At 36.9% G+C, this 26,726-nt stretch overlaps 1 protein-coding gene across 2 annotated transcripts in view; it reads left to right on the top strand.

The window, feature by feature from the left end:
• LOC113066823 (synaptic vesicle glycoprotein 2B-like) overlaps positions 1–25,872 on the top strand; it is a 29,501-nt gene extending 3,629 nt beyond the window's left edge. Inside the window, exons 1-13 of one of the 2 annotated variants that reach the window (XM_026238869.1) lie at positions 3,352–3,695; positions 15,404–16,095; positions 19,785–19,965; positions 20,390–20,541; positions 20,642–20,775; positions 21,518–21,607; positions 21,738–21,851; positions 21,931–22,019; positions 22,212–22,376; positions 22,482–22,615; positions 22,687–22,887; positions 23,044–23,203; positions 24,608–25,872. In XM_026238869.1, the coding sequence (XP_026094654.1) occupies positions 15,636–16,095; positions 19,785–19,965; positions 20,390–20,541; positions 20,642–20,775; positions 21,518–21,607; positions 21,738–21,851; positions 21,931–22,019; positions 22,212–22,376; positions 22,482–22,615; positions 22,687–22,887; positions 23,044–23,203; positions 24,608–24,791 (2,064 nt within the window). In that variant the 5' untranslated portion in view covers positions 3,352–3,695; positions 15,404–15,635 and the 3' untranslated portion in view covers positions 24,792–25,872. Of the gene's footprint in view, positions 1–3,351; positions 3,696–15,403; positions 16,096–19,784; positions 19,966–20,389; positions 20,542–20,641; positions 20,776–21,517; positions 21,608–21,737; positions 21,852–21,930; positions 22,020–22,211; positions 22,377–22,481; positions 22,616–22,686; positions 22,888–23,043; positions 23,204–24,607 lie in introns of those variants that run through there. The other variant, XM_026238870.1, reaches the window with a different exon arrangement.
• Positions 25,873–26,726: the final 854 nt, after the last annotated feature.

The following is a 26,726-nucleotide window of genomic DNA, read 5'->3' on the forward strand; positions in this document are numbered from 1 at the left end:
TTAGACTTTAATGATGAGCTACTCCAGAGCTCACTGATGGCTGGCCTGGGTTGATTAATGTAAGTCAACTAGTCTGCTGATGAGGGATACCAAACGTCCATTCGCACTCGAGCCGCCAAATACCAACAATAAAAATCCCAGCAGCCCAGTTTTTTCTCAGAGAGGGTGGGAGTGTAGTTTGAGCAGCAGCCAATCACTGGCTCTCTGAGGCAGAGCTGATGGAAGTTGTAATCAGCATATGAGGTTTCACGTTTACTGATTCACTAAGGAAACTATGTGCCGTAGACTGATTTGTGTGTCCCCAAAAAAATCTAATTCTAGTTCAATTCTAGCTAATGCTTATATTCTGCATTCAGGCAGTCCTTGGCCTATCGTTTCTAAGTGATGGACAAGGTATGTTGTTTCTGAGCCAGAAAAGTACTTAAGCAGGGTGGAAATATAAGCACAATGATTCTGCAAAAATACAGAGCCAGTGTTTCCTATAAGTATCTGTATCACAAATTAAATGTTTGCACCAAATTCATAATTCTGTGGCACTGCAAGGAAAATTAGCTTTGCTTTGGGTCTTAGATAGGTGATTATCAAGTAATTATCAAGTAATTGCTTATATGTTACATAGTAGTTAATACATTAAGGGATGCATCGTATCAGTATCATATCAGTTATGTGGCAATATTATAGATTTTTTTTTTTTTTTTTTTTTTGCTCATTGTATAAGTATAAGTTAAAATCTGAAATTTGATGTCAATTTTTAAAAAATAGCAATTATGCTTTCAATGGCATTTAAAATCGTTGATTTTAGTGTCTTATTTTTTATTTATCCATAATTTTTTTAGATCTATAGAAATTATACACACACACACACACACACACACACACACACACACAACCATATATAGTTACCCATCTTCAAAATATGTTATTTCAAACATAAATACAGGTTTAAAACAATGATGACAACTAAATGATGACAGAATTTAATTTTTTAGGTAGAATATCATTTTAACATTAGTTACTGCATTAGCTAACGATATGCAACCCATTTGTTACAGTATTTTTTCATCTTTGTTAACGTTAGTTAATAAAAATACAAAAGTTCATTGGTAATTCACATGAGCTCAGGGCCATTAATAATAATATGAACAGGTAAAAACTACTTTTGATCTTAATAATGTATAAGTAAATGAAGAATTAACATTAACTGTCTGAGATTTAATCAATACTTTTAAGTATTTTCCATAGTTCATGTTGCCGTTTTTTTTTTTTCCCCTGTTGTTTGACTTTATGAATGTGAAGATTGTTTAAAACTCTTATCTTGCCAAAGATGTCTCAAGAGGCATCTCAACCTGCGATGTCCCTGTCTTCTTCACACGGATGGAGAAATTGTTCACTTCCACCCAAGCAGAAATAGACAAGGCTCTGGCTCAAAAACAACACAATCACTCGATTGACCTGACAATATATAGTGTGTTTTCCCAACCTCAGAGAGTTCCTTGTTTTGGTTCATTCCAGAGTACAGGGCAGTGATTATGATGATGATGAAGATGAGGGGTGGGCAAGGGTGTATGATTTTAATCTGGTCGTGGGCTGTGTCCAACATCTGACCCTAATCCTCTTGCAAGCAGAATTATGTGGTGTGGGATTAGTGAGCTTTTCCCTTTCCTGTGCGGGACATCCACTCTTTATAATGACGGCCCAGCAGGGTGGACCACAGGGCACTGCAGGGGAAGAACACATAGAGGAAGCATTCGATTCACACTGAACTTGCTCGAGCTCCATATTATATTAGGCAGAAATCTCTATCCCTTCATCATATAAATGCTTCATGACTGTGTTCATCATAGCAGGTTTCAAATTTATTATGCAGTAGGTTGGTGCAGAAATACTGCAAGAACATGGTTGATTATCCATATGAGACAAATCTGATCTATTGCTCTATTCTTTTCTCTTTTTGTGCTAATAATCTTCTCTGATGCAAACACCGGTTTCGGAGACTAACTAACTAAAAGTGGCAACACTAATAACTTTAACTGATTGAACTGTTTCTGTTATTTATTCCTGGAGCCCAGTTTTATAAAAATGCGTATAAAAAGTATGGCAAATAAAAACGAAAACTCGTGGTATTGATACAAATAAAATGCACTTTGGCGTGCATATGATATGCATGTCTTTGGCTTGCATATAATACGCTTTTTTCTCATGCATATGATAGGAATTGTTTTGGCACGCATATGATATGCAGATTTTGCGTACATATGATACGCATTTACCCCACAACCCTAAACCTACCCAAAGTCCAATTTTGACTATCAACACCACTAGTTTTCCTTTTCTTTTGACGTACTATTTATACGCACTTTCATGAGAAGCGGTTAATTCCTGTTATGGCAAGCTACATCAGCAGCCATTACTCCAGTCTTCAGTGTCACATGATCCTTCAGAAATCATTTCCTATTTGAAAACTGTTTTTGCTGCATAATATTGTTTTGTGGAAGACGTGATACACAAAAATTCAGCTTCTAAAATTTCATCACATTTTTTTTTAAAAAATGCATTGCGATAGACAGCGGTTATTTTAAATTGCTATATCATTTCACGATACTGTTTTACTGTTTCACTTTTTGATCAAATAAATGCAGCCTCTGTGAGTTATAAAAGACTTCTCTCAAAGACATAATGATTCAAAAGAACACAGTTTGTGGGAACTCTAGAAAAGCATGTCAAATCAGAATGTGGTTAAAAAGTCACATATGTCTGTCAACACAAATGACTCGAACGGTTTAAATATGTTAATAGACACATCTGGTGCAAGTCAGGTCAAGCAAAAAGCCTTGGGTAGGTGAGCCAACAACAGCGTTTGCGCCATCTGCTTTATCCACATCTGAGTTGTTGGAGGGTTTCGCATCAGGCTCGATGCAATTCATTCTTCTTAAGTACAGACTATGCAGCACTTCCATATGGCAAACCCTGAAGCACTTTGGCACACACACACACACACACCTTCCCAGGTGAGAGCACTACAGCCGGTAAGAATAGTGATGCATGTTTCTTTTATGAGCTAAATGAAGGATCGACTGATTAGATAGATAGATAGATAGATAGATAGATAGATAGATAGATAGATAGATAGATAGATAGATAGATAGATAGATAGATAGATAGATAGATAGATAGATAGATAGATAGATAGATAGAATAGTCATCCCAGTCCACTTAACCAAACCCATCAGTCATTTATAAAGTGGAGACCCCTCCCCCCTTTCATCAGCAACTATCCATCTGCCAAGCCCAATTCCTCCTCCCTGATGTGCATTCTTGTTTTCTCTACAGTATCTCTCCTTCCATCTCTCTCTCTCTGTCACAAACATTAGCTGCTCCCCGCCAGCTTTGGCACATGTGGGAGTGAGCGAGGAGCAGAGGTAGGGATGGATGCTGGCATTGTGAGTCGCTTGGGCGTGTTCAGGGAGCTCCTCCTCTGACGAACGGGTCGGGAGGAGGGACGGAGAGTGCGAGAGGGAGCGCTCGCATCCTAATCTTCCTGTTCAGCATCTCCGCTGGCTCTCTGGATGATGCCGCTCTCTCACGTTTGACCACAGGTCGTCATTACCGGACACGCAGCTTTTCGGGGGATTGTAAATTGTTCTATTTTTAAAACTCAAAGGACTATTTTGTTGCATAGTCAGCATAATTTGACGGTAAGAAAGTTTATGACTTGTGTATGTAGATAAGGTGATATAGTGTATTACATGGAATATTTTGCCTTGAAAGTCCATACTAAAGGGTGGCAATGCACAGTGAGGCTCTCTGCAGATTAAAACCTAATGAAATATTAAAGGGAAGAATCATGTTTGAAGCTCACAGAGGTTTTCAGTGCCCAGAAAGCTCAGCTAAAAGGAGTTTTTCTTTAAAATAAACTGTAACTGAAGACATTGAGGCGTTTAGATGATGCTTCCATTCATAGAATGAATCAATGAGCGTCTGGTTGCTGCTTAGTAGATTTTGGAAGCAGTTACATAATCAATACACAGTGTAAATATATTTCTCCTGCAGTGCCTAAGTGATGCAATAATCTAATAAGATAAAGTGCACGATCGTCACCACTTTCGGAAAGTAGAACGCTCATCAATCGCAGAGGGGCGTTTCGCTGGAACCATTATGAAACTTGCTTTTGATCATTTACTATTTAGGTAGATACTCACTGGCCTACTCTTTCTGACACGAAAAGCACCAAGTTTATGAAAATGATGCAAGATTGTGAATTAATTAAACTATAAAAATGTATATTTATCACTTTCGGTTCATGCATGTGTGTTCAGAAATGTGTGGTTGAATGCAAGTTGTGTGTTTATAGTGTGTACATAAAAAAAAATGTGTGCGTGCTAGCTGTGTACCAAAGGCTGGGGGATCTCCCTGCAATGGATGAAAACATATGCATTATTTATATCCTCTAAATGTCTCGCAGGCACCAGAAGAGCCATTATAGCCTTTCTCAGATACAAAAACTGTTCATTAATCGCTCGTGATGAAGCTAGTTGTGTAGTAAATGCTACTCTTCTGTATTCTACGTTCAACTGCAGGTGAACGTATTCACACTGGCGACTTAACCTGTCAAGCAAACGTAGAAAAAGCGTTTCTAACTCCGTATCCCAGATTCTGCTGGCTCATTAGCTTCTGATGAAAGTCTTCTGTGGCTTTCACACTGCTCCTCTGTGTATTCCTGGTGATCAAAGGTAGAAAACATGTTTTAGAAATATTACTTGTTAGAGGCACCTCGCGGCAAGGGAATGCAGGGCGAAAACAAATCTTGAAGACTGCTTTGAGTTAGCAGAAACAAAGCTCAAACACAACATCAAATTCAGACCAATTTTTGCACTAAAATGTTAAATGTTCCACAGTCAGATATGAGTCTAAAGCTCCAACGTAGAGCTGGCAGATACTCAAGACTTTTCAAAATAGCACACAGTTCCCACAAGGATAAATGGATACATCCAGGCCCACATGGAATCTGCTCAGCTGGAATGTCTGTCATATTTAAAAAGCAAAAACCTTGTAAATTAATATTTTGGCCTGTTTTTTTTTTTTATGTGTGAGGAGTCTGAATTCATTTTAAACAATGTTTGAATTAATTCCATGGAATTTAATCTGTGCTAAGCTCTGCCCCCATTAGTTACTGTTGTTTACGTAAAGTAACAACATTTTACTGTATTTTTAATAAAAGGAACAAAAATGCATGTATAGCTATATCCAAATGCACAGATTTCCTCCATAGACATAGACATACGTTAGAGAAGTAATATTTGAGACAAGGTTTAATGATGGGTCAATTGGTCAAATCAAACCTTACCTTGTGTTCCCATTGTAAATAAAAATCAAAAACATTTAGCTGTAATTTGAATAAATTCCATGCTAACTGCATTATACACATCCAATCTCACAGATTCCCTTAGATTCTTAGATGTATGTTAGAAAAGTTATTATAGATGGGTGAATTCTGCAAATACTGATGTATTAATATAATAATGTTAATATGATATGTTAACATATTAAATGTTATCAGTATATATGTATATGCACACGTTTCAAAATTCTAAATTTCACATTTAATACAATGTTCTACCTGCCATGTCTTTGTAACTGATTGTGAAATTGACTAGCAGTTTCTGTGTAATTCTGTGTATATTTCAATCCACCTTCTTTTTCTATGGTAATTCAAATATTGCTATAGCTAAAGCAAAGGTGTAAAATCTAATAGCATTTAATTTTGAGATCTTGTTATCCAAAAAATATGTTAACAAGAAACTCTACATACAGTTTATTCCGGTTTGTACTGTCTGCCCAAACTTTTAACCTGTCTTTATCGACTGCTCATGCATTTAGTCATCTGTAACTAAACTACAATGACAAAAGTGAACGTGAGCTTGTGCAAAAGAGCTCTGTTTTTTCAACCTAGCTTTAATGTAATGCCAGTTCTGCAGTCCTACAGTTTGGCTTGTGTTTTATGTTTGCGAGAGAAGCTTTTTTTCCGGGCAGTGAATCTCAAGAGAGAGCAGAAAAAAATGCTGGAGCAGAACGTCCCTGAAACTCACGCTTTAATGTACGGCAAAAAGAGCTCTCTTTTTCTCCCACTCTTAACCATGCAGCTTCCTGAAACCATGATGATTAACATTTTCTTTATCTGTTTATCTGTGAAGAACATGACAGGTGTCATAGTCACGAAGCACTAATACGTCTCGCTAAGCATCAAAATTCTCAGTTTTCATGTCAGTAAGGAGCTTTCTTTAAATAACAAACTGAATTAGAAATAAATAAAACATATATACGTATTAATAGTCAGCCGTAGAGGAAAGTGTTGCTGAATTTAGCAAGTGCATGAAATGTCTGCAGACTCTTTAATATTTTACTAGAGCTCCGCTCACAGCAGGGTTCTCTCTAATAGATCGACACGACGGCTTTTCATCCTGAGCCTCTGTGATTTACTCCATTTGTGCTGCTTTCTAATTGAATAATTATGCATCCGGACAAAGATATTTGATGTGCACTGGTGGTTTTAACTACGCGAATCCATTTGAAGAGGTTGAGCCACCTTGTTTTATATTAAGCATTTGATTGGGCAGTGTGTGTCGATTTTCAGATATCTGCTGTAAGTCAGTATGGAATCAAATCACCATCATTTATTAATCAAAACTTGATCTTCATGAGATGGCTTTCCTTTTTCTGCTGACATCACTGAGGCTGCATGGATATAGCCTCTGTTTTAGCAAACTTGGTTAATGGATATGAGGACATTTGTGACCCCTGTCATGTCAAGGAAATCAATAAAACTCAATGTGTTCCTAATGGGACTCGCTAATACAGACCTCTGTTTGGCATTAGCACTAGGATGCTATTCACGATACAGTGGGTGAACTAACACCTGCTTATCGGCACTAAATCACATCACCGACACAAGTCGTTTCAGTTAACACATGCTATGCTACAAATGGAGTCTCGTCAGCTATTGGAGATCTTGATAACCCTTCACAAAGCATGTTTTATGTGTGCGCTGCTGGATTGCAAAGCATGGGAATCAATCAATAACTCGTGTCGAATTTTTAATAGTAATATGTGCACCTGCGAGCTCAGAAATAGACGTTGGTGAGACACGCGTCTCCTCTTCAGTTTAATGGACCTCTCAGATTGTATTTATCCCTCCCGATCTGTCTGTGTGTGCGCGTGATAGCATTAAAACCGTGTTATCGAATATGTGGCTACCACAAGATTAAAAATGGAAGATCCTGTAGATTTGAAAATGCACGTGCGTGTAGCTCATTTCATTGCTTTCATTGGAAGGTATTAGATTTAACCCTTTGATGCATGACGCCCAGGATAGATCTTTCAATATTTCAATGCTATTTTTAACCGTTTATGGTTATCTTACATTTAGACGACCATGGGTGATGATCTTTGACCTCTACATGCACATGCACTCTACATGCACACGCTCACACACACACACACACACATACATACAAATTGGGACTTAGGCCTAGATGAAGTGAGCACAGTATATTAAAAAGTGGCATACCTGAGAAGCAAGTCTTAATTTGGTTCTCCAGATTTCTAAAATGACCGGGGTCTTTACTGTGATTAATTACTGAATATTAAAATGAACCTCCACCTGCAATTATAATGTCAGATTGACTGTTTTATATGCATGTTACATAGAGTGTTGTTTAACCTTATGTAAATATTTTTCTTCATGAACCTCATTGTTTTGCATGCATTTGTGTTCATTACCGCACATGATTAAAGGGAGAGAAACTGCACACGGGAGCAGCAAAATAGGTGCATCCGTGAACTCAGAAAGCAGCGGTTATATAACACCCAGCTGGCTGTTTCATCAAGGGAGAGCTGGAGAGGAAAGTGCTTGGGTGGGGTTGTGTAGAAACATACATCAGCATGCACTGTGCTCTATATGCAGCTTGCCACCAAAGTTAGGGATGTATATGACAAATGACTTTCGGTAACAACCAATGAGTTGTTTACCATAAGATCAAGACTTGCATTAGGAAAGCAAATAGGTTTCATTTGGCTCTCTGTTGACCTCATTGTCTATGTGAGCAGTTCATAAAACCAGTCTGTTAAACAAACCAAACAGGACTGGCTTTGTTTCGCAGAGGCAGGCTTTCATTTCCTCCTCCAGACTTTATCGCTGATGAGAGATGCTAGCTGCTATCTACGAAAATAAAGTGCAATGAGAGATACGGAACAGATAAATCCTTTTCTCATGTCATCTGTGCACTCTGGATCAGAGAGGGAGAGAGTAATCCAAAGCCATCCGTGGCCAGTGGACAGAATAAAATTTCCACAGTATTAAGCAGGATTAAATTGCAGCTCTCATCTGTCATGACGACAACTGATCTCACAAACTGATTCTGTCTGTTATCCCGCCCTCCGCCCCGCACACACACACAAACATCTCAGAGATAGGTCAGGTCAGTGATAATGAAGATCATTTACTGATTTGTAGAATGTCAGGTCTTGTTTCGAGGGCCTTAGCCACTATAGACACTGACCGATTCTTCAACTTTTAAAGTTAGTTCCACCAAAATGAAAAATGCCTTTATTATTTACTCACCGTCATGTCTTTCCAAATTTGACTTTCTTCTGTATTGATCTTTTTTTTTTTCTTTCAGTGAATGAAATCAAGAGCTTTCAAGTTCCAAAAAGCAACATAAAGCATCATATAAGCAGGACAACTCAAGCACTATATTTCTTAAGTAAATTAAAGTTATTGTCACTAAAAATCTACACATCCAATCTAAATCTCATTTGCACTTTGTGTTGCACTGTTGTCTTGAGTCAGCTGTTTTCAATAAATCAGCTGATGTGGTTCACAATAACAAGAATGATTCCATCACAAATCTCAACTCAAAAGATATTCTAACATCCAAAGTAATTTTAATTCAGTATCTTGCTGTTTTTAATACATATAATAAAGAAATTAAAACAACATTTTAAGTCACATATACAAATATTTTAAATATTAAAAGTGTATTTTAGATTATTTAAATAATAGGATTTCAATAATATATTTTTTATTATTATTTTATGTAATTTCTAGGTGTATCTTAAATAATTTAAATGTTTCAATTGACATATTTAAATAATTATTTTATTTTTAAACTTTAATATTTAAATTTTATATAGTTTAAATGTGCATTTAGGAATCCATTTAAATACTTTATTTAGATTTTTTATTTTTTATTTTGTAAAACTTAGATATTTGCCGTTTAGATCATTTAAATGTGTGAATTTTAGATTGTTTAAGTAATCGTGTTTCTTATCGTTTAAACATATGCACTTTCTTCAAATAAATTACAGTATTTCATTAAATTTAAATGTTTACATAATTTAAGACATTTAAATGATTTTACGTAACTGAAAATAATTACATTCCATTTTAAACATGTTAAATATATTTGGTAGTTTTATAGATAATATATACATTTTAATAAATTGTTATTAATTCATTTGTCTAAATCAGTTTTCCTGGAGCTGTGATTCATATTTTATATTCAACTTTTTAGGCAGATGCCCGGGGCAACACAATTATCAGATCATGATGAGTTAACACTTCTCTTAGCTTAACTCACAAGTTTAAGTCAATCAACACTTACAAGAGAGGGCTAAATTAGATCATCTTTCACTGGGTTAGAAATAGCATTTCTGATAATGAAGATGTCACTGTCATGAGAGCGATGGCTTTGAAAGATGTGACATTAGTGTCAACCACATGGGATTTTGACCGTGGTTTCATTGTCAGTGTGTGTTTGTCAAGTTTTTCTGCTCGTCTGTGGGAATACAACATTATTTTTTCCACAGTGTAGCGTGCACAGGGTTAGAAAAGATCCAATACCAAAAGAATCCACGGCTCATAGACAAGATACAGGCATAATGTATAGGGAAGCCATGCAGCTCTGCAGTTCCAAAGAAACAGTGTAACACAAGACAAAGAAATCCCAGTCCGTGCCAATATGTCTCAGAGATCCCATGAGAACAAGACACTTACTAATTGATCTGAATGAGGGGCAAGCGTGAATATTATCAGGACAGATTTCAAATTATCTGCAAATATGATTGACCCAGTTAGACTCAGGAAGACCTTCTGTATATTTGATTATGAGCAGTTTGATTGTTGCTGAGCCAATTAAGGTCTCAACAAGTGATTGTCTTTTTGAGTGATTCACTGATTCATTCACTGACTGAATCATCAAGTGAATCGGGTTTCTGCTTTATGAGTGATTGGATCTTTCATTCAAGAGATTCAAAAACACTGATAGATTCAGGAATTGATAGACGTCAGTGTGTTGCAGCTTTGTAGCGGTTCTGCTGTGGCGTTGTTTGAATGAACATTAACAGACGAAAGGAATCTGGAAATATTGTCTAAAATGCAATGTGATATGTAAAATACAGAGAGATTCTCATTGGCTGTTTGATGTTTAATAGAGGCCAGTTTGAGTGTGATTTCTCAATATGTCTGTTTGTGAGATACCTCTCAGAATGTTATGCTTGGTTTGTTAAAAAAAACAATGTAACAGACTTTTTTAGACATTGTACAGAAACCTAACACTATACATAGGAGATTGTGGGACACAGTGCATGGAGGGTGTAATATAAAGATATGAAATTGGTGTGTGAACATTATTGTTATTTTAGATGGGAAGGATAGTAAACATGTAATGATCAGATGAATACTGAGATGTTACAGGCTTTAGATTTAGCTCCCGTCTCATAATAACTGCACACACACACACACACACACCTAACCATTCTTCCATTTTGGGGAAGAGTGTGATACAAAGAGTCATTTCTGTGCCACGTCTGCCATAATGAGCTATAAAATATGATGAGAGGGAAAGATATCACATCAACTCTTTCACAGCAGCCTCCATATTATTTTGTTTGTTTGTTCTGATCTTCCTTTCCAACTTTTTGTTTTTGGTGCCTTTTTGCTTTATTCTGCCATCTTGGAATATTCTGTAAATGGCATTTCTCGCATAACGTCAAGAACATGCCGTTCATTGCTAAAGAAGATAGACAGGAGCAACTTTTGCATTTTTCATGTTTGGATCATATTTTGTTGTTCACAAGTTCATTTAATTGCTCATTCCAATTAAATTACTGTTAATATTCCTCAATTAAAATAAAAGCATGCATAATAATTATTAAGGAATCAGCAAAATGTTTAATATGGTCATAGCATGTCACAATTCATCACATTGAACTACACATATGACAACAGTGTTGAACAACTTAACTTTTTACACTTTTTTTTTTAAAGCCAAAAGTTGACAAATGACCATTGTCATCCACGTTATTACCCACAACACATCATAATCCCAAACCACAAACCTCTCTGATACTTCTCCTGTTGGGAGACCTTCATCCAACCTCTTACTAACAGGTCATTTGTCATACTCCAAATATTTGAACATAGACCTAATTATAGTTCCTTGCTTCCCCACTGGACAGTTTGCCATCTCTGTGCTCAAGCTGTGAATATCACCAGCTGAATCCACTAACTAACTAGAATCTTGTCATCCCCACGGATAATGAATGATGGGCTCCATGTAACAGAGTGTTAGCCTGAGTCATTCATGGCCAGGCGTCTATGGTTTGATGCATGTGATGTATATTTGGCTTGACGTGGGTGCGGTGCACTTGAAGCGTCTTTTACCATGGCTCTCTTCTTACTGCAGTGTGTTCTTTCTCAAGGCCCAGCCATGTACACATCAGCTCTTTTGCTATACACATATCATTCATCTGAGATGGCACAGACTGCAATGCTATTTTTGAGTTAGTTGCTGCATTCTTTCTATATGTAGTCAGTATATTTACAGTTATTTTTGGGCCACTTGTAACACACACTTGACCTTTTTACCTAAAATACAAAGAGACAGCAAGTAACACATTGAAATAAACATGACATTTTAAGTAGAAAGACTGAAATAGTATTTTCTTGTAAAACTCTCTGTAATAATCAGCAACTTCAAAAAATATACTAGTGCAGCGATTGACACACTTCACACTTAAAGGAATAGTTCACTCATATTAAATAAAATGCAATACAATACATTTTATTTTATTTTATTTATGTTTTATTAAATTAAATGTAAAAAAAAAAGTTTTTACTCTAATTGGATGGATTTAATTATTACCTTTTTAAATAAATACCTGTAAGGTGTTTTACTGTGTTTGTGAAATTAAACACAAAATTTGATTTTTATTTATTTATTATTATTTAAATTCAATGTAAGAATTTACAGACTTTGGCTTTAGACATATTTGTTATTTTACAAATTCTTTCAAAATTCTTAATGTCAGTGACCTCGCTGTAGGTTTAAAGTAATGTGTTCATTCAATGCCAACGAGTATCGATTCCAAGTTTCTTCAAGTATGCTTTTTTAGACATTTATATTTAGCCTGAATAACAAAGCAGTCATTGCCTTAACTCTCAAGTCCGCCTGATTGTCATAGAAACTATTGCTATTGTCATAGTAACTATTGCTCAGAAAGTACAGCTAGAAATGTTCTCTTGGATCAGTTTGCAAAGAGCCAAATGTCTCCTGCAGGCTTGATGGAAAAGGTATCAGATGAACCTGCAACTGATTCTTTTTGAGAAAAGCCCATCTGGAAACTGTTCACTTGTCTTAGTCAACAGGGAATGAGCCTCTTTGTCACAGATGCCGGCGGGCTGAGAAAATGCCAAATTGCACATTTACCTCAGTGGAGTCCTCTTCTGGACAATAAACAAATTCATTGTTATCCACAAAGGACACGAAAAAAACAAAGTGAATCAATCTTGAATAAAAATCCATGTAATGAGCTCTATCAGTTTTGTACAGCGCTGTGCCAGAATTGCCCCCCTCATACAATGCACAGATGGAAAGTAATTTTTAACAAGACATGGGAATTTGGAGAGGAGTGCGCGGTCTCAAATAATTGCAGATTGATTTTGCCCCAACAACAGTTTCTAATAGGCCTTGTTTGGATCAATTCCTGAGGGAAATCATATCTCTGTATTGTTGATGACCCTTAAGAATATCCACACAGATTGAATGTGGTTTTCTCTTAAAGCTTTGTTTGTGTATCTCCCATCATGATGAATTGAATCTCTCCTTAAACTTAGCAGGTGTTAATGTGTTGCAATCTTTCAGATTTGCGGTGCAAAATGCACGAATTCAGCAATAATAAAATGCCTTGCTGCATGTTAGAGTCGTTGTGCAGGGGTAAACACCAAGATTTGGCTGCTTAACATTGTCCAGATGCTGTTGTAAGATTCCCAAGATGTGTGTTATGCTTATTCAAACACAGATGATATTTCACAATATCTCCTCATAGATCATCAAAAAAGCATTTTCAGTTATCCTTTTGTGGCACTGATAACTAATCTCACAGGCTATCAGCAAGCAGCATGCTAACTTCAGTCTACTAGGCTAGCTGCATGCTTAGATGGCTTGCTACTCAGCTAGTCGCATGCTTTGCATGTTAATAGAACAGTGGCATGCAAAGTTGCAGCTAACAAAACAAAAATGTTTAATTGACATGCTAACTTGCAGCCTAATAGGCTAGCGGCATGCTTAGATGGCTTGCTAATCAGCTAGCCATATGCTTGGCAGTTTATTTGACTAGTGGTATGTAAAGCTAGTTGGCTAACCAAACCAAAAACTAATAATAATAATTTAACAATATATAACTTATTTTTAAATGATATAATGTGTGACAGCTCATTTAAAAGTCATCAATTGTTGAGTTTACACAGTTAGCACAATAGTTTAATTTGCTAGTGACCACACTTATAAACATACAATTTCATTTTTACCTTTGACATCACAGCTCAGGATGGTTAGTGAAGGATTTTGGACTCACAAATGGAAATTGTAATGGCTAGCTCTCTCCTGTTATTGCAGACCACCTTGATTAGCACACGTGCCTACTGGCAATGTTTCACAGTACTTTCCCGCTCTCTTTTTCCTGTTCTGTCTAATTAAAGCTATAAAAACCCCATAAATATAATTAATTTAGACAAATCAGTTTTCATGTCTTCTTCATCAGCACTAATTAATATGGAACAGGCTCATGTGACCTCGCCATTCATTATACGATTATTCAAATTAGCAATTCAAAGGATGATCCCACTTGTGCCCTCTCGCTCCAACCAAAGAAATTTAAATTAGGGTTCTTGTTAAACTAAACTAATAACCCAAATACCAAATGAATGAATGTCTCAGCTAGCACCATCTCCTGTAATGAGTCCACAGGCCTTCTAGGTAATAATAGATAGGATGGACAGTATTAACATATGTATGGTGGATTAGATTACTCTTCTACAGTAATGTAATTTACAGTGTGTCTGTCTGATGGTGATGTGAATATTTGACCTAGTCGGAATAAGACTTGGGAAAAAAATCCTTGCATAAAACCTTCCTTAAGGCTTAAGGCTGTCGCTGTGTCTTGTGAGTTGTGACAAGTCTGGGTTTCATTTGTGAGCTCATTTGGTTACAGCTTTACAAAGCCTATTTAAAAGTGTGAAAAAAGGAAGGAACGTTAAAACAGCATGCCATACAAGAAAAAAGGGCTGATTTTACTTTTGTTAAATAATGGCTGTTTGATTTATTGTACTTATAATGCCTGCTTATTTTAATGCACTGTTTAATTTAATGACTGTTTATTTATGTATTTATTGCCATGAATATAGCCAATGATGCTGGAAAATAAAATATCTAATAACAAATGATAGAAGTACAAATGTTGATACTTAATGTCTAGTAACATTATAAGCAGGACAGTTCAGTAAAATATGCTTAAAAGCACAACAAATCAGCCATTTTTCCATTATTTATTTATTTATCCATCCATCTATCTGTCTGTCTATCTATAGCATCTGTAATTGATATGTATTTATTTTTTTCCAGTCAATATAGTCCTTCATTTGGATTTTTATTTATTTATTTTTACTGCCAATGCATTCAAGCATTCATTGTGGATTCAAATTACTATTTTTTTATTATTTATTTCATTAAAATAAAATCTAATCAAATCTTGGCAAAGAGTCGAACCAGTAAAACCAGTTGTGAAACCAGCAGCTGTAATAGGACCAAGCTCTAGGTGTTATTCATCTTGAAATTGGGACCAATTTACAAAACGGTCGATAAGAAAGCCTGGGTGCTACTCAAAGCATTTTTTCGTACCCCAGATTATATATTTTCATATATGTCCTTGGCTTCACAAAGCATTAAGTTTTTAGACCAGAGTCATTAGTGAGTACAGAAGTCAAATGTATCCTTAATTTATATGCTTGATGCTGAAGCATTTATCCAAGGTTCCGTGTTACTGATTCAGTGTTGATTTCCATTTGCAGGCTCAGCATGTGGCCCAATGAGAGCTCTGAAAATCAAAGGTGATTAGAAGTGACCAACCATCATCCTAACTGTCAAACTCAAGGGACCCATTTGATTGGAGCCTTGAGGACCTCTCAAGATTTCTTTAAACACTCAAGCAGATCACAAGAACATAGACACAAGCCAAGGCAGCTACGGATTATGCCAATATAGGCTCCAACGTGCAGTTTAGGTTAGAACATCTCTGAAGCCATGGCGGACCCCTATCACAACAACATTTACCACCAAGGAGATGGAGACAGCTATGGGACGTATGGACAGGGAGGACAGGATGGCTATGGCTATCAGACTGACTACCCTCCACAGGAAGAAGACGCTGCCAGTGACGTCACAGAGGGACACGATGAAGAAGATCAAATGTATGAAGGGGAGTACCAGGGCATCCCCCACCCCGATGAGGTCAAGGCTGCCCGGAGGGCGGCGAGAGCGAAAGCGAGGACCACAGCGGACGCCGTGTCAGATCAGGAAGAGCTTGCTGAACAATACGAGGACATCATGGAGGACTGTGGACATGGGAGGTTCCAGTGGACCCTGTTTGTGGTGTTGGGTCTGGCACTAATGGCAGACAGCGTGGAGTGCTTTGTAGTGGCCTTGGTGCTACCCAGTGCAGAGAAAGACATGTGTTTGTCCCACGCTGAGAAGGGAATGCTGGGTAAGTCACCGTTTTAGTGTTCAGAATAGCATACTACCATAGTATTTCTACACTAAACAGCACAATGATCCACTAAATTAGCCAAAATGGGAAGTATACTGCACTTAGGCTATAGGTACTAGTTTCCCATAATGCATTGCACTCAGTCTTACATTTCCAGTGGTAATGAAAATAAGCCATGGTTTTGCTACACTAACCATAGTTTACCAATGGTATTTATAGTAAAACTGTGGTTATACAAATGGTAACCATTATGTCAAAAAAGGTAGTTTACTAGTGTTTGAAATATTTAGCGCTGCATAATGTGTTCTATTTCACATCATTTTGAAACAAAACAGGCCGTATACAATGTATACTATGCAGTAGTAGTACTGTATATATTATGTAGTTAGCATTGTGCTAGCATTCCATTATGTACATATCCATTGTTGAGAATTATTTGGTGTATATTGATGCTTATGGCTGTAACTCATGTGCTGATATCCTTTTTCCTGAATAATGTTTTATAACAGAAAAACAACTAAGCAAATCCGCATTAATTAAATTTAGCTGGTTATGGAGTCCTGGATGCTGTTCCATATGCACATGCTGACGAAAAGATTTTGTGAATTGAGACAGACCTGAATGATGGAATACAGTCAATTTTAGCCAGCTGGTACTTAAGGAGACCATCAAATTAAGAATGTTCTCAAATTAGCTAATGGGGCACTCGACGGCTGAGATTCATGCGGCTGGATTTTACGCTCGATTTTACATCAATCCACTCTTGCTTAGTAAAGCAGTTGGGGGAACTGACTTGTGAATCCCAAAGGTAAGACTGAGATGTGTTTTCAGGCAGACTAGAGCTTCAGAAAAACAATTAAGCAAGACCAAGCAAGAATAGAAATTTTAGAAAGGGGTAGTTGTATTTAATGTGCTCCAAACTGATTTTCCCTATATCAACTATACAGACAGTCATGCCTGACAATCCAAAGATTTTTTTATTATTATTCAAACAGGAATAAACATTTTAAGACTTTAGTTTACCTTGTAAGAATAAATGCAATCTACAAATCTGTCTATCTGATTGAATTCTTCAAGGCACCAGTAGTGACAGTGCAAAACCTTACCCAGTCTGGATAAGTTATATTGATATGTGTGCAGAATTAGCGTATATGAGAGTAAAGAATGTCTGTGAGCGTCAGGGAGCCAGAATGAGCAAGCACTTTCCATCCTGCACACCAGTCATGGAGAACAACTGTGTCAGCAGTAGCCCGACAGATCGATAGCTTCTCTTCTGACCTTGCTCTGATAGATAAATTGTGTCCATCCCCCCTGCAGTCACCATCAGGTTACATTCATCACTTGTTTTTTCATGTATTTCACATTACTTATCAGGGTTGGTTCTGACATGCCATCTTTGCAGAGACATTTTATTTGCTTGCAGGTCAAGAACTGAGCATGGCAGCTTGTAGATGGGTCAACCACTTTTACAGGTTTTTGTAGTTGTTTTAATTTTTGGCCCAACACTGCAGCAGATTTTCTGTTAGGTTGCTTGTCAGCTGACTATTAAAGTTCTGTCACATTTACTGTTGTCTGGCGAATTTTAATTGGCAAAATCCAGTTATTTAAATGCAATTGGGAATTTGGCTTGAGGGCAAATGATTACCCCACAGAGATTTCGCATCAGGTTCAGTTAGTTAGTCGTGTGATTTTGCCATGATTGCCAACAGAAAGCTGCTTTATTTGAAAGTGACTTATGTGTAAGCTGAGTTTCATACAACAGTATACTGTTGATAGACAACATTATCTTGATAGACAAGATTAATGTTATCCCGAAAATTCGCTAAATGAACACAATTTTATTCTAGAATAAGTAAACTGGTTTGAGGTTCATATCTCCCTATGTTTTTGAAATGTTTTCAACTGACCTTACTAATCAAGTTATAGAATTTTTATTATTATTATTTGACTAATTATCTAGTGTCTCAAACACTCTTATCTCTCATTGGTCAAAAAAGCATATAGCCCCGCCCATACTCACTTCATTGGACGAGTCAGTGTTGCTATGTCAGGCTGGTCGGAATTCTCAAACAAACACAAGAATGTTTTGAAAGCACCAAGTGTTTTGACTTCTGAGGGGAATAAACCTACCATATTAAACTTAGACAGGTGAAAGTATTTTAGTATTGAAAAAAATGACTTCTGACTTACTTTTAACCACAGAAATGTAAACTGAAGTTGGCATGTAAATTTATATGGCAACAAAGAATGAAATCACCACATCGGCTTAGCCTTGGGCCCTCATTTTGGCTCTGAAACATGGTCACGACTGCGTGACTCGGAGGATTAAGGCTGACCAATGGGATGCTGGGAGGATCCTCATGCTGAGCAGTCGGGCATAATGGCAACTCAGCTCCATATGTTGAACTGCTCATAGAGGACAGTGCTGTCACTCTCACACTAGTCTTACACCAAACTCCCTTCACCACATGACCATCTGTACTCCACGCCAGGCCTTCGAGCTTCATGCCTGTGCAACACTAGAGTTTTGAGGGGGAAATCTGCAGAATTATGCAGAACCGGTTTGATAAAATTAGTTAATGGCTACTGAGAGTACGACGTTACTATTAATGTTGTCTGAAATCATAATAGAATTAGATAATCATCATTTATATTAAATGATTTAATGTAATAAATTATTCATATTTATAACTGATATTTAATGTAAATAAAAAATAAAAGACCAGAATATGAGCCTGGTATTTGTTCAAAATCTTGCAGATATTAACAATGAAAAAGATTCAGTGATTTCTGCACTGAATAAGTATAAGTATATCCATAATGTTTGTTCATTTGGTGAACACTTTTATCCAAAGCAAAAGGTCATACGAACCCTACAGCCGTTTGCTAACGCTTGAGCTAAAAAATAGCTTAAATGTTAAATAATGATAACAATTAAACTTTTAAAACTTTTATTGTATTCCTAAAGTATAATGGTAATAACCTTGCCCTTCAAAAAAGAGTAAATCTACTGGCATAATAATAACATGCTTCCACTGTCATTGTACAACATTTACTCAAAGGTTCAAACTGAATGCCAGCTCTTTCACTGCTGTCTTAAGTGAGCACCCCACTGACAGCTACATTCACTAAACGTGTCACGTCATTCATCTTGCACACCTGTGAGCCCTGCTATAGTTTCTGAACACCCACTCGCACTCATTAAGACCGACCAGGACCGCAAAATCTTCTATTGCAAACACTTAACCTTGTGACTGCTCATTTGACGTCCTTTCCCTCCATTTCCGAGACTACATTAGCTTAAATTGATTGTGGTTGCTTGAGTCCTGAACTTACATATTTCTATGTCATTTCAAACACATGTAGACTCTATTGAATCTCATTAGAGCAGAGTGATTGAAAGTAAACAATGCACAGTCAATTTATTTTTGGCCGATGAAAAACCTGATACATACTAACAAGGAGGAAAAGAGGGAGGTAATACCTCCTAGAGGCACTGTAAAATAGAGGAGTGTGTACTTTTATTATTTTTTATTTGTATTAATATATATATATATATATATATATATATATATATATATATATATATATATATATATATATATATATATATATATATATAATACTATATAAATATATCTACTGTATGTCAGTCTATCTCACATGGTTGATCTTTGCTTCGACAGGTTTGATTGTTTTCCTGGGAATGATGTTCGGCGCATTTCTTTGGGGTGGCCTGGCTGATAAAGTCGGTCGGCGGAAATGTCTGATTATCGTCCTGGCCATGAACTGCATCTCTGCCTTCTTCTCCTCATTCGCGCAGGGATATGGCTTCTTCCTGTTTTTCAGGCTGATCTCTGGAATTGGGTAAGCCGGAGAGAAAAAGAAAGAGAACGAGTGGTATATAAAAAAAAAAATATTATCTGACCTCCACCTTGTAATTGCTTGACAAAAAGTACTTGCTTTCCATTAGAGGTTGAGCCCTTGTGTAAATCAGGCATGTACAGACTCAAGCCCTTCTCCCTTGGCTCAACTTCTTAATTTAAACCTATCAATGCTGGGTGATAATTACAGGTCTGATTGATGAAGTACTCCCTATTTACAGTAGCTGTTTCTGGTCATATTTTCAAGATAGAAAACCCGTAAGACTACATCATGGCATTAAAGGTCTCGTCAATATGCTCTCATGGCAATTTACAGGTTTTGTGGACAAAAAAAAAAGAGCTAATGAAAGTTTGCAGATAGGAATAACTGTGTTGTAAGTGAACCATGGCCATGTGTTATCTTGCAGGATTGGGGGCTCCGTCCCAATCGTGTATGCGTACTTCTCTGAGTTCCTGCAGATGGATAAAAGAGGAGAACATCTCAGCTGGCTCTGCATGTTTTGGATGATGGGGGGCATCTATGCCTCCTTCACTGCCTGGGGCATCATCCCTCGATATGGTACATGCCTATATCTTTTATATGTAGAGTGGTTTATGTGTATAATGCTCCCTTTTTCCCCTTGTTTTTACATGTCGGTTGTGTTTTGCAATGTTTTTAGGCTGGGGTTTCAGTATGGGCACAGAGTTCCAGTTCCACAGCTGGAGAGTGTTTGTTCTGGTCTGTGCTCTCCCAGCTATAGCAGCTTTTCTTGGGCTGATGTTCATGCCTGAGAGCCCACGCTTCCTACTGGAGGTACATGTCTGAAATATACAATAGTGCTGTTCCAACACCTAGTGAGCTGACTTGCTGCCTACTGCATACACAAATAGCTGCTTTCTAAGATAGCATCATAACATGTTATGGTACCTAGACAGCAACTTGCACCACACAAATCCGATTGCCACCTGTGACTTTCGCGCACGTCCTGATTTTGCCAAGTTCGATGTGTTCCTAGGTCAACATATTTTGTTGACCCTGGAACAACATTTTACTCCAAAAATATATTCTTAACCATATCTCTACACCAAACAATTCTAAATTGAGTTTGACGTTAGCATGTTGCTAAGCTAACCAAGTGACACTCTAATTAAGCATGAAACTACACAGCACACACAAATATGAATTCAAAATAAAAGCTTTCTTTGAAATAAATTTTTGTAAGATTAAATACATTACATTTACATTTATGCATTTAGCAGACGCTTTTATCCAAAGCGACTTACAGTGATTTCAGGCAATCAATTTTTACCTATCATGTGTTCCCGGGGAATCAAAACCCAAAACGCTTGATAGCACAATGCTCTACCAATTGAGCTACAGGAACACTTTTATAAACAAGATTATAAATGTCTTTTTTGCTGAATAAAAGTATTAAATTATTTAAACAAATAAATCATACTCCAAACTGTTTATCAGTAGAGTATGTACCTCACAAATCAAGCCATTATGAGAAATAATCACACAGCGATGAGAAAACAATATCCATCTGTTCCAGAATGCTAAACACGATGAGGCCTGGATGATCCTGAAACAGGTTCATGACACCAACTGGAGAGCCAAAGGAGAACCTGAGAGAGTGTTTACTGTAAGTTTACTGTTTGTCAAGAGTTGAATTATTTAATATGTAATAAATGTTGTCTTAGGTCTACGTCATATAATGAAGACTTTTTTTTTTTTGTCATATTACCTCATGGATATTGAATCCTTTTATCCAGGTAACTCATATCAAGACTCCAAAGACACAAGAAGATGAGTTTATTGAGATTCAGACTGCAACTGGAACTGCTTTCCAGAGATGGGTGGTTCGAACTTTGACACTGACAAAGCTGGTAAACCGTAAAGCTAACAATTCAGTTGACTTAATGTTCTTCAGTACATGATATTAATATAAGGTGTTTTTCTGTGCAGGTCATGAAAAACGTTTTGTCCCTCTTTGGTCGTGATCTAAGACTCGCTACTCTGCTAATGGCCATCATATGGTTCACAATGGCATTCAGGTAATTCCCTTTTGCTAATTACACTGGTGAATTTACTGTTTTATTAAACTCTTCTTTAGTTCAGCAAATGGAATTGCAACACATTGGTTGGAAAAACCGATAGTTACACCTCCAAACTTGCCACACTGGTAAAGTTTTCGCACTTAGAAAACTAAACATTTCATTGCTTGTCTTTCTTGTGGTATATTTCAGTTTTTACGGGCTATCTGTGTGGTTTCCTGACATGATCAAACACCTCCAGCACGAGGAGTATGAATCCAAGGTCAAAGTATTTCATCGGGAGAAGGTGGAGCATTTTCATTTCAACTTCTCTTTGGAGAACCAAGTACATAAAGAGGGAGAATACATCAATGACAAGTACGCTGACAAAAACGCCGTCTGCGACATCTATTATCAACAAATTCTTCTCTAAATGGTCAGGCTATAGTAGTATCTCAATGTGTTCTGTGTGCTCACATGCAGGTTCATCAACATTGAGATGAAATCTGTTAAATTTGAAGACTCCTTATTTGTGGAGTGCTACTTCGAGAACATCCGATCCACAGACACCATCTTTGAAAACTGCACCATCCGCAATACTGTGCTTTACGACACAGGTAAGAGATCTGACCCACTAATCCAGAGATGCTTTGGTGCATTGGGCCTCATGGTTTCTTTATTTCCACAGACTTATATGAGGAAAAGTTTATTGACTGTACATTAGAGAATGTCACATTCCTGCACAACAAGAAAGGATGCCATTTAGACTATGAGGAGGAGAACGATGTCCTCATCTACTTGGTCAGCTTCTTAGGCAGCTTAGCTGTGCTGCCTGGAAATATCATCTCAGCACTCTTCATGGACAAGATTGGACGAATCAAGATTATAGGTGAGCCAAACTGCTATCTAGATGGCTACAAACCTTAGCTTAGCTATTTTCAGAAATGCTATCTTTTTTTTTTTTTGGTGTAGCAGCTTCCAATCTAAGTGGCTAATGTTGTTTCTAAATAAGAAGAGCCTGTGATTTTTTTTTTTCTTTCTCCAGGGGGTTCAATGCTTATTTCTGCTGGCTGCACTTTTTTTCTTTTCTTGAGCTTTAGTCAGGCAGCCATCATAGCCTGGCAGTGTCTGTTTTGTGGCGTTAGCGTAGCAGCATGGAACGGCATTCAAGTCATCACCGTGGAACTCTACCCAGCTTCGAAAAGGTATAACTAATATACAATATTTTATATAAAATTAGTTCTTTTAGTAATTTGATGTGTTCTTTTCGTAAGTTGTATTATTTTATATATTGTTATTTTTAAGTTTAAGTAATTTTAGTATTTCAACTTAGTTTAGTTAGCTTTCAATGCAACATTTGTAAAAACAAATTTAAGTTTATGTTTTTTGTCTAATGTGTGTAATATATATTGTCACCCTGGACCACAAAAAAAGTCTTAAGTGTCAATTGTTCAAAAATAAATAAGCGTTCCAACTGATGTATGGTTTGTTAGAGATACAACATTTTGAAAATCTGGAATCTGAGTGTGCAAAACAAATTGAAATATTGAGAAAATCGCCTTTAAAGTTGTCCAGATGAATTTTTAGCTATGCATATTACTAATCAAAAAGGTTTTGATATATTCATGGTTAGAAATGTATAAAATATCTTCATGTAACATGATCTTTACGTAATATCCTAATGATTTTTGGCATAAAAGACAAATGGATCATTTTGACCCATACAATGTTTGTTTTTTTGGCTATTACTATAAATATATCCCAGTGACTTAAGACTGTTTTGGTCCAGGGTCACATAAATATATACATATGTGGGTGTGTGTGTGTGTTTAGTTATTTTTGCTTTATTTCAAGTCATTAGTTTTAGTTAATAACAACACTGGGGTGTAATTGCATATTTAAACAATTAAAGACATGTTGCTTATAACCTTTGTCTATTGGAGCTAGATACAATGTCCAGGCCAGTTGTAGTCTGATTAACATACATGCTAAACTAAAGCCCCTTTCACACTGCACGTCGGACCCGCAATATTTCCGGAACATTGCAGGGTCGCCTTCTGTGTGAAAGCAACCACGTCCCGGGATCGATTACCGAATTGAACCTGGGTCGGGGACCTAGTAACATTGCGGAGTTCGCGATTCTTTTACCGGGTGTTTTGAAGGAAGATCAATGTTCGCGGCGAAAACATATGTGCAAACTGTAATGAAGCAGAGATCAGTTAGTTCCTCACTTTCCGCGCTGACGCAGAGATCGTTTGCTTGCTTCAGTGAAAGTATAACGTGCCTAACTTTGTCGACTCGTACATTACACGTCACGCGCTGATGTCACGTGTCGTTACGGGATCTTCAAGGGTTGTGTGTGAAAGCAGGCACATATACCGGGTCATCACTGGCAGTGTGAAAGTGCCAAATCTAGCGACCAGGGAACAATTGCAGGAACACTTTACCCCTGTATTTGCCGGAATGGCAGTGTGAAAGGGGCTTAAGCCGAGTCACAATCACATTATAAGTCTCATTTCACACAAAAAAAAAATTTAAATAAAAAAAATCAGGCTACATGTAAAAACACATACTGTCTTTTCATTGCTTGGTCTTGACTTCTCTTACAGAGCCACAGCGTTTGGAGTCTTAAATGCCATTTGTAAGTTCGCGGCTATATTGGGAAGCTCAATCTTTGCCTCATTCGTAGGCATTACCAAAGTCATCCCCATTCTGCTGTCCTTCTGTGCTCTGGTACTTGGTGGAATATTGGCCCTGAAACTGCCTGAGACCAGAGAGAAGGTCTTGCTGTGAAAATCTGAAGCTGACGGTTTGGTCCAAGCCATTGCATTTAACTATTACCGTTGGAGATATCAACTGCTGGCATGTGTAAAACTGGGTTTATTCAAGAAAAAACTCATAATATATCATATTAAACTCTAATATTCAAAAACAAGAAGGACCAAATGATGGAACTACCCTAGTCAAATATCAATGTATAAATATGCCTGATATTTCATATACAGTAAGTTAAAGGCCTGCTGGGTCATTTGGAGCCTCAAAAAAGTATCTGCACTAGTTATATAGTTTCAGACAGGTGATTATTATAGAGAAAAACCTCCAGTGAAAAATACAGTTTGTCCCAGATTTGTTTAGATGAGGTAATCAGTGTCATGGAAGTCTCAATCCTGTGCCATTTCTTGGTCAATAAATTCAGGTACTGTTGGAGATGTTCTTTTTATCTTATTCTATAGCTTGTAATTGGCTTTCGTCTCGCCCTCCGCCATTGCTTATGATGTAACCTCCACTGATAAAAGGTGTATTTTTGTCCTGGTGTTTGCAAGGGTCCTACTATATGTCATGAGACTGTTCTCAATGTGTCGCTGTGCGTTCGGATGCTCGGTGCAGAATGTGTGCTTGTGTTTGTTGGGTCACTGCAGAAACCATTATGTGTGCTTCCTCTGTTTTCTATTTTTGCTTTATTTCCTGTAAATTGCCCAATCTGGTGGAGCACCGGACTGAACTCACCTCACTTTACCTTGCCTTTCACTAAATGTGTTGTTTCTTAGTGCTCTCTCACTCTCTTTCTCTATCACCCTGTTATGTTATGATTTCTTTTATTCTATGAATCCTGAAAAAGTCGGAGGGTTTGGTCACTCTGGATTTGAGCTTCACAGAGCCACATATCTGTACAAGCTGTTGACTGAGTTGCATGTGTGTAATTTACCAAGTAATGTTGTGTCTTTTCTCAATGTGTTGTCTGGATGATGTAGTCTATGTCTCACTGCAAATAAAACTGGTTAGACCATACAAGTCATTTGGTAACCTGTATCATTTTAGGTTTCATGAGCTGGTGGTAGGCCTCTTAAGGGAACAGTACACCAAAAAAAAAAAAAAAAAAGAAATCTCTGTTCATGTGGTTCATGTTGTTCCAAACCTGTATGTCTTTCCTAACACAAAAGATGATATTTCGAAGAATGTCTATTCAGTTTGGACCCCTTTGACTTGCATTAGATGTCCAAAAAAAAGAAAAAAACTATTTTGTATTATACAGAAGCAATAAAGCCATACAGGTTTAGAATTCCATGAAGGTGAGTAAATAATTACATGATTTTTTTTTCTTTTGGATGAACTATCTTTTAAAGTGAATTAAGCTGTCACATTTGTAACCAACGAACAAAGCCGTGCATGCACACTATATTACTGTTTTGTTTTAAAAACCAAATTACTACCAGAATGAAACTGTTCATCTGAATATGGAGGCCAATTTCTGCCATGTTCTGCCATTTTTTTTCTTTATAAAAGGTAAATGTGACATCTCACAATTCTGTCTTTTTCTTGAAATCTTTTTTTTTTTTTTGAGTCTGATAATTTAGAATTTTATCCCACTATTCTGAGATATAAAATTCTGACTTGCAAGATATTACATTTGAATTGATATATAATACATTGATTCTAAAAAGAAAAGTCTCACAACTCTGTTTATGTCTCAAAATCCAGATTTTTCCTAGTCCGAATTATGAGATCACAAATACCTTTTTTTTTTTTTTCGTGACATTCCTGTAAAATTGGACAGATCCATTTGGTGGAAATGCAATGAAAACCTCCTTCTCATTATGCATAATTAATGATAAACTCTGTGTAACTGATTCTAATTTTGTTTGTGAACACTTGCTTCTTCGTTTTTATTGCATATTTATTCGGGAATATTTTCTGGCTGTCACAGAAATAAATCATGTTTTATGTTTT

Source organism: Carassius auratus, chromosome 50, assembly GCF_003368295.1.
Source record: "Carassius auratus strain Wakin chromosome 50, ASM336829v1, whole genome shotgun sequence".
Taxonomy (NCBI): domain Eukaryota; kingdom Metazoa; phylum Chordata; class Actinopteri; order Cypriniformes; family Cyprinidae; genus Carassius; species Carassius auratus.